Genomic DNA, 9107 nt, shown 5'->3' with positions numbered 1-9107 from the left:
CATACTCAGAGACAGAGGCACCAGACCTGGCATCCTACTGACGTCTGACTCTTCAGAGCTGAAGAACAGGACCTCTCCATTAGGTCGTTCCAACTGACACCTTCTGTCTGGTACTACTGAAACCAGCACCATGGCTGAAGTTTTCCAAACCCTTTCACAGTCATCTATGCTACCTACAGCTATTCCCAGAACTTCTGTGATCCAAGCTGGCTTCACCTCCCCTTCCCACGTCCCTCACTTGTTCACTCCATAATATTGGAAAACCTTTCACTTAGGGAATGCAGTGGGTTGATACATACTGCACGATGTCCGCAAAGGCGGTGAGCAATGGCTTGCACTGGTACTCAATACCATGTTTGGCACACAGGGACTTCACCAAAGGGGCCACCTTCCAGTAGTTGTGTCGAGGCATTGTAGGAAAAAGGCTGTGGAAAAAGAATATGGTGATTCAATAGCATCCACCATCACCCCACAGAATTCCTGTCACTCTTCTGTGCCAAAGTCTGGGAGTGCCTCAACCTTCCCTTGTGCCCATAGCTATTAGTGCTCTGTAGTGGTCCCTCTCACGTCACTTCCGTCAGCATCTGTACTAACCAGGAGGCTGATCATTCTCACTCCTGTGCCATCCTCTTCATATCTGAAGTGGTGTTGGTGCTCACTGGTGCTCCAAAAAGTTTCCTGGAGTTCCCATTCCATCCCCATATAAAGAGCACAAAATTTACCCACGTTATCTTTCGTTCTTGTATTAGCTGAGAGAGAGAGAGAGAGGGACCCTGTAGGCTCTTCAGACCTAGTTTAACTAGCACTCCTTGAAATTCCCTCACATCCCCAACCCATGCTTCAACTCACTGGTGCTCAATTTGGAAGTTCAGATGTCCACTAAACCAGTCGTTGAATAAGGACTGATGAACATTACAGGTTGCCTGGAGCTGAGAGAAAAAACAGTAACATTTAAGTGTTGTTTTAGGAATGCCCCTTCTCTTACATGTGCCAAACACAACAGTAAGCAGGTAAAAGTTCCTTATCATCACAGGCCTTCTGACTGAACACAGCAACTCCAAGAGCTATCTCCAGCCAACATGAGATGGCCATGCTGTGATACACAATTGTTAGGGCCATAATTTAGGAGAACAGACTTGACTCCCCCAGTGAGATAAGCTATAACAACCTTAAAAAACTTTGTAATGGCTTCAGAACTAAAATAAGACAGAGCACACAAGGGAGATCTGCATCCTTCATGCACAGAAAGCTCTCTTATCTGAAGAGCATTGTAGCATCTCTACTTATTTTCCTGGAGGCATCTGTGCTCAGCATTTGAAGCCTCCATCCCACTTCTGCACCTTTTTTCTTTGCACTAATCACTCACTTCACACGGTGAGGACAAGCTGCTTACGATTTCCTCTCTCAGTTCCCATCACTTCTGTGATCAGCTCTCTTGGGCATTGCATACCCAGAACTATAACTTCTCACCTTCAAAGTCGCTGGAAAGAGGTCTTACCTGGGTAGAGAACCAGTCCACATTCTTATCATAATCAATGTGCATTGGGATGTGATTCATTTGTGTAATCCAGACAAACCAGTTACTCTCTATAAACCTGTGCAAACAAAACCATTACTGATCTCACACCTATGCCATAACAAGTCAGTACAAAAAACATGTACGCATACAAGCTAGTTGTTGCTTGATAAAATGAACCCCAAACATCTGGTCAGCAGATCAGACCTACACACACCTTCTACACGGACACTTTCTACCTTCTAAAGACATGTGCCCCACAGACAACAACCTCTGTCTTGCTGAAAGGCATACGGAGACAGAAGAATAGGGAGACGATGAGAAAGATGACCAGGAGGCTGAAGAAAAGCTGACACGAAGGATCAATAGGAAGTGGGTAAAGAAAATGGAGGAATTATAAGTTGAATGATACCTGACTAACAGATGAAGCCCCAGGACACCCTTCACCCCCAGTAAGGGCAAGTAGGTGAGAAAGAATCGGACATAGAAGGTCAGCATCCAGGCCAGGTCCTGCAGCACGGGGAACAGATAAAACTTCATTAAGAATTATTTGCTTCTGAATTTACAATCCACTCTATGTGGCACTCCCTTTAAAACCTCCCCCAATATCTTCTACTGACAGATTTTTTCTCCTCAGCCCCATCACAAAGCAATCTGACATGCAGCCACTCCCCAGCCATTCCTGTGCTTGGGAATTATCCTTATGAGGTCTTATGAGCCCAGCACAGAGGAAACACTAGAGGGCATGCTCTGAAAAGCATCGCATTTTCCTCCAGATCTAAGGAGAAAGAAAGCAGTGAAAAAACCCAAAACCTAGTCAATTAAAAGAATAAGGAGCTCTGGTTTACGTCCATCACATGCTTTTTTGTTCCTCTTCACATTCCTTGCAATCTCTTATTTCCCTCATGTTCATTTTCTCCTGACTGTCCCATTCCCAGGCAAGAATAAAATGGCAAGATACCCTGTCTCTAACCCACACATCTCAGAGACAAGACGTCTTTTTTCTGCATTTTTTCTAAGGTCTCCAAAAATCACGCTATTCCTCAAAGTCCTAGATCTTCCCCTAACAAAGTGTCTTCCTAACAACTTTGAAAGTCTACTACAGATCCCCTATTCCACTTCACACTGGACTCTGAAGATTCAGTTTTAGGCTACCTGAAAGCTACTTGATTTTTAATATATCATTTTGCAAGATGGAAGCGCGCTGAATCCTCCTCCAACCCCCCTGATTTCTGCTACTTTTCCTCTTTTTCTGTACCCAAAATTTTTATTGTATTGGTCTGGGAAAACAAAAGCGTGATCAGAATGATCACTTCTACCTTAAACTAGACTCTCACGCTACCTGAAGGACAAGCTCTGTATGAACATCAAGTCTGTAGAAGAAGGAATGCTTCCAGATGCTCACACACCCTGGACGGAGCCAGAACATCAGCGAACATCTTTTGTTAGCCAACTGCAAATGGATCTTTTACAGAGAAAGGCTGTGTGGAAGGCACCCCCTCTCCCCCAGCAAATGTTATTTCCCAGATCATATACCCACACGCCTTTCCACAGAGACACACAGCTCCAAATTCCTCCCAGTAATTTCTAGTACTGGAATGTATCCGTAAAACAAGGAGAAGTCACTATTCGCAAAGTGGAGCTGACTTACCACCCACTGTTTCCGCTGTACCACAAAGTAGAATATGTACCACTGGAAGTAAAGAGGCACCAGAGCTGGGGGACCAACTAGAGTGGAGAAATAGATTGCAGAGACATTAACTGTGCCCTTTTATCCCAGAAAGACGGACTGGAAAAGGAAGGGGTTGAGTGAATGTTGTCCATACAACTGTGAAAGGGTAGGGTTACTCACTGATGAAGAAGTACTTGTGCTGGTGGTTATAAGGCATGAATTTCTTCTTTTGTACACCAAGCTGTTAAAATAAGCAAATTACTCAGGCTGTGAAGAGAGCCAAGACATCTGTGCATACACTCCTACCTATACCTTCAAAGAAATTCAGACTTAGATACCTCCTAACCTTCGAAAGAGATTTCCTGTCAAACCATGTCAGCATCCACCATGCCATTGGCTTCATCGTCCCCTTAGAAAGTCAGTCTATGACTGCTATGGTAAATTTTCATCCCTAACCACAGGAGGCAGTGAGAAAAGTTTGCTGCCAATATAGAGCTTCAGAAAAAAAAAAAAACCAAAACCAAACCAAAACCCATGATACTACTGACAAAGATGACAGCGTGTAGAACTCCCACCTACTTGCACTTAGCCTCCAAAGCCGAGAAATGAGCATCTAGACATTAAACTGTGTCCCCAGGAGCAGGGGTGAATAGATTATCCTCCCTCCAAGACTGTTAATGTTTCAGTTTTCACTGTATAAACATAACAGATCACAGATCACCACTAACTTCCTTGAGGAACGCAGCTATATCCCTGTACATGTACAAACCAATTCCGAACAGCGGCCCTCCCTTCATTTCAATGCAAATCAGAGCATTTGAGCCAGGTGACACTATGAATTTACATAACTATTTTTTCAAAGAAGTGGCAAATGCTAAAGCCATTCAATTAATTTCAGAGTTGTACCAGAAATAAAGTTGGACCCCAGATGGGACCCAGTCTGACACCCACTGTCAGACTGTGACCACTGAAACAGCTTCTTTGATCAGTAATTGTAGAAGTTCCAGACGATCCTTGCTTGTCATCTGCTGTTTCATTTCCCAAAACACTGCAATCAGTCAAAGCCAATCTTGGTGAAGAGAAGAACTTGTAATCTTGTTTTCATACAAGTGCAAGTCTCTCATCAGAGAAATATGAACTTGTGACAAATATTTCATTCTTATTTCAAAACATAGCAAAAATAACTTCTGTTGAAATTTTAAGAATATAAAAATCTAAGAAGCATTGAAGTATTACTACGGAATATTAGGGACTAGAGGAAGGCAAAGTAGTGCTATATAAAATAGCAGGTCAACTCAAACCATTTTCTGGATGTACTTCTCATTTTACAGAAGCCGTTTCGGTGGGGTTTTTTAAACCTTCAGAACAAACTTGGAAAATTTCAACCCATAGCAAGACTGTACTAGGGCAAAAAACATAGAAAAACCAGTTGCAACATTAAGTATATGGAAGCTAGTGATGCATCAGGATCTTTTTTCTTCTTGTTTTTCAAGCCAAGCTGCACCTTCTCCAAGTTTCTGAAATACTGAGATAGCTCACTGATCAAACCAACTGGTCACTAGTCTCTAAGCTCTCTGCAGCTTTCCAAATTCTAATCCTAATGCTGTAACCTCCCAGCCTTCACCAGGTCTCACCTCTACAGAAAGTGTTTTTCCCAAAGCAAAAAATAAGGGGTGCATGTTAACATCAGGGTCCTTTCGGAAGCAGTTGGGTTTAGCATGGTGTTGGAAGTGGAGGTGATTCCACCAGCTGGCTGGTGCTCCCTGCGGGAAGGAATGAGAAGAGAGTGTCGTAAAGAAGTTGTATCTTCTGCCCTTAGTCCTCCCTCCCCAGTAGCTCCTTCCATTTGCTTTCTGCTTATACTGAGATGGGTTTTGACTGCAGAGCATCCCAGGCAAGTCTGTAGCAGTCCCTCTCAGCACTGAATGCCCACCTTCAGATGGCCGATCACAAACTTGTGCACCCAGTGGTTCCATCTGGACTTGCTAAAGACTGAAAGATGTCCAAAATCATGCTGGAGCCAGCCAGCCTGGGCCTGGAAATAAAAAAAAAAAACCAAAAAACAAAAAAACACCACAAAACCACAACCAAAAAAGCCAGTGCTGCTGGGGAAGAGTCAGGAGTCCTTGCAACAGAAAAGGGCTTTCTCTTCTCCCACTCCCACGCTCCTCGCAACACACCCCTGCATAGTGAGAACACTTCCACTACTAAAACCCAATCCAAACACTTCTCTTTTACTATATACCAGTGCAGTCCAGACTTTGCCTAATGACTTTTAGTCCCAGATAGTTGTTTCCATGAGGAAGGAAAAAAATCATGAGGAAAAAAAAAAAAAAAAAAAGGCATGGAGCTCAGAAACAGCATTTATTCCCTTACAAAACTGCACTGAAATCAGCAACAAAGTCTCCTTTAAGGAGCAGCTTGCTGCTGCCTCCTCCAAGTACTTGTAATTCCAAGGGAATCAGCTGGCCACAGGAGAAATAGCTGGGGCTTTGAGAGCCGCTCTGCCCTCTCCTCTAAGTCGCTACAAGTTCCCATGGGAACATGGTGGCTTGGCCCCTGCACAGTGCCTTGGAGTTCTGGCACAAGGGACCACAGAAGCGTAGCATGGCTTTCATTGTATGAAGAAGGCTGGGAATAAGGAGGGCTTTGACAAACTACGGGAAGGAAAAAGCAGGGCAAAGCCTGCTCTACTGAAGAAGCATGTCATGGCACTGTAATTTTGCCCCTTTGGTGGCACCCAGGGAGAAGTGGGATTTTGGGAAGTCCACGAAAGTAAAATTTCTCCTGTGCTTATGGCAATGAGAACCTAAAGTCCCAAAGGACCTGCTTTTGGTGTTTCTGGGACTTCTTTTTGCCTAGCTGCTTACCTGGACAGTGCCTAGAAGCACTGCAGAGAAGAGGAAAGGCACTGTAGATGCTCCAAAATACCAGATCGTGAGCCAGGCTGCAACATCCAACACCAAGATGTGACAGAGATACAGGACGAAAAAGGTGCGGTTGGGGTTGAGAAGTCCCATCTTCTCGACAGTTGCACGGAGCTCACGGAAATCTTCTACCAGCTTTTTCTGTGGGGAGACCCAAGAGTATCTGCTGGTCTGAAAATGCCTCAGGAACCCAAACAGGAGCTCAGTTTCCCCTCTCAAGGAGCTACTGTGGCAATGGGGAAAAGCTGAGGGTCACCTGTAGACAAATCTTCACTAAGAATACTAATAATGACACAAAGTCAAGGGGACGCTTCAGACTGACCCACTGATTCTAGGAGATACTGTCATTTTATGTACAGGGAATTGTGGCTGCCAGTAAGAGATGTTAAATAGCACAATTTCAATGGAAATATCAAGTTTTTAAGATACTTACATTCTTACTGGGCTCAAAGCTGGGCTGATCTGGTGCCAGCTCCCCAATTAAGAGTGGGCTCATGTACTTTCTCACTAGTGCCTTGTCAAGATGAAATGCTGTGAAAGGATCCTGAAATACAGATATAGGAACAGGATGAGAAAAACGACCGTTCAGGTGGCAACAAAAGAAATGTATTTCATGATATCCTGGAGTCAGCAGAAAGCAACCCAACTAATGGAGCTGGCTGAACCAGATTTTACTGCCACAAATCTTACTGCTTTCTTCACACCATAAATGATCATTTGAAGCTGAATTCTCTATATCATTTTCTATCTGGACACTGTTAAGTGCAGATCACCAAGAAATATGGGCTCACTCCTCTCTTACTTCCAAATCTGAAAATTCCATATCCTCTTGAACCTCAAGATATATCATCTCAACCACACAGGCTCTGTCTCTATTTTGTCTTCAGCTTCCATCTTGTTCTTACTCAGGCCCAATATCCTGAAATGAAAGTCTGCCTAGGGAGAAGGGCAAGATGTCAGCACAAAAACTGCATCAGCCAGCTGAACTGGGTAAAAATAATGGGACAAGCAGGACACAGGCAGGTGATGGCAGCTTCTGGTGACCCACACCAATCTCTCAAAAGCCCCACACTGCTCCAAACATGCTTCCTCAGCAATCTCCAATGCCCACCCTGCCACATTTTCCTAGAAAAGTTTTGTTTTCTTGCTACCTGCCTCCTGTTCCTCACCTGGTTCCCCTCCTCGTTTCTGAAGAGTCCCATGGAAAGGCCTTTTTTTTTTTCCTCCTTACCATTCAAAAGATCCCTGTTAGGGAAATCAGTTACTTTTATCATTTAAATGCAATGTCAACCTCTGTGACAACCAGGCAGCCAGGTGAAAAAAATCACTATGGATTGATTGTTATCGCTATAGATTCTATCACTGTATTTAGACTACAAATCTCCTGAGCACACATGGCTGGCATTTTGACATCTGCTTCCTACTGAAGATTTACATTTACCTTCTTTTGCATATTTCTCTCCCTGTGTCCAAATTAGCATATACTTTACAATCTCCCTCAGCCTAAGGATGCTTTTTTCTTTTCTGAGACAATACTTGCCCACTGCGCATCAGTTTGGAAGCTTGCTGCACCATGCACTGTTCAGCACTATAATTACTAGCTCATCATTGCATGCTTTTAAAATAAATTGTCCTTTTAAAAGATCTCTAGTCAAGAAAGGGGTTAAAAAACCCCGACAATGTTGCCAGCTCTGGGTCAGCCCTGTTGTACTTCAGATGTAGCATCCTCTCTGCCCAGGCTTCCGTGAATAAAGGAGGGAAGGAGAAGAGGGGAATGTACATTTGCATTTTCTCATTGGAAGAGGAAAAAAAAAAAAAATAGGGAGCATACGTGGGCAGATCAGAGGAGGATGGTACCACACCATTTAGACCAATCCTTTCCATGGAGGCTGTAAAACCTGGCAGTGCAATCCCAACAGGAGGTTAAGTGACCGCTGATTGCACCTTCTAGAAATCAGAACACTCTAGTGGCATTCAGCAAACTAGGAAAAAAAAATAAATTCTTGACTTTCCTTTTTTTTTTTTTTTCTGGTTTTGAGGAGTCTGATTCCAGGACAAAACTTTTGTAAAATTTGGAATTTACTTGGCTCAGGTTCCTGGGATGTCAGCAGTTCAATTGCACCCAGCAGCGACACAGATGATAACGCCTAAAGAATGCAGTTGGCTGCAATCTGACCATCTAACTGTGCTCAGCCGTACGCGCTGCCCACTGTGACCGACCCATTTCTGATCACACAATGCCAACGGGGCTTCGAAAGCGCACGTGGGCATCCTGACCTCATGAAGCATGTGCAAATTCACATATTGTCTTCGGCTTTACATTATATGCATGCAGGAAGGAAAGCAAAGGAAAGCACTAGATCTCAAGTTCCATCCTTTCTGGTCAGAGACAAGACTGGGCCGAAACACAGTCCGTCAAAACCAGTCTTGAGGTAGCTTCAACACCCCATACCTGCCCTTGGGTCTAAATACTTAGGTTTGGAGAAAAGCATTTTCTTTTGTGAAAGACATAAGCAGGGGAAGGAAGGAAATGCACTGACAAAATTACCCCATGCCCTGCTGCCAATTCAAACGTTTACAACGCTTTGCAACAGTCACTGGCATTCAGACTACGAATGAGTTTTGGTCTGGTTTTTTTTAAGAGACTGAAATACGACTTTCAGTAATATTTTGCCCTAGTGCCACTTCTTGGAAACACGGTGCTGGCTTTTTAAGGTTAGAGGAGGCTGAATGCATTTGCATGCTTGCAAAAAAATAAGCACACACCATCAATACCGGGGGTGTTTGTGTTCAGTTCTGGCCTGTGGCTGGGCATGTGTCACACGAGGAGCATTCTTACTTACTGCACGCGTGCAAAAATTAGTGCGTTTCTTGCCCCAGATTTATGCCCGGTGGTGGGCACCCTGTTTGCGCACGCTGTAGTTACTCCTTCAAAAACGTTGCCTGCTCCAAGCAGCCGCCCGGAACCCCGCAAAGCTTGCATGCCGCCGGT

At 44.1% G+C, this 9107-nt stretch overlaps 1 protein-coding gene across 1 annotated transcript in view; it reads right to left on the bottom strand.

Moving 5' to 3' along the window:
- LOC104124699 (acyl-CoA (8-3)-desaturase) overlaps positions 1 to 6653 on the bottom strand; it is a 7183-nt gene extending 530 nt beyond the window's left edge. The window contains exons 1-10 of the mRNA XM_035892633.1: positions 6549 to 6653; positions 6059 to 6256; positions 5122 to 5223; positions 4823 to 4951; positions 3369 to 3429; positions 3168 to 3244; positions 1929 to 2026; positions 1499 to 1595; positions 850 to 929; positions 300 to 425 (exon numbers count right to left, since the gene is read on the bottom strand). Coding sequence (XP_035748526.1) covers positions 300 to 425; positions 850 to 929; positions 1499 to 1595; positions 1929 to 2026; positions 3168 to 3244; positions 3369 to 3429; positions 4823 to 4951; positions 5122 to 5223; positions 6059 to 6256; positions 6549 to 6611 — 1031 coding nt within the window. The 5' untranslated portion in view covers positions 6612 to 6653. The remainder of the gene's footprint in view (positions 1 to 299; positions 426 to 849; positions 930 to 1498; positions 1596 to 1928; positions 2027 to 3167; positions 3245 to 3368; positions 3430 to 4822; positions 4952 to 5121; positions 5224 to 6058; positions 6257 to 6548) is intronic.
- Positions 6654 to 9107: the final 2454 nt, after the last annotated feature.

The sequence above is a fragment of the Egretta garzetta genome, unplaced genomic scaffold (genome assembly GCF_000687185.1).
Source record: "Egretta garzetta isolate BGI_Z169 unplaced genomic scaffold, ASM68718v1 scaffold454, whole genome shotgun sequence".
Lineage (NCBI taxonomy): Eukaryota > Metazoa > Chordata > Aves > Pelecaniformes > Ardeidae > Egretta > Egretta garzetta.
Note: the sequence above shows the minus strand (reverse complement) of the source record. Positions and strands in the feature narration are given on the sequence as shown.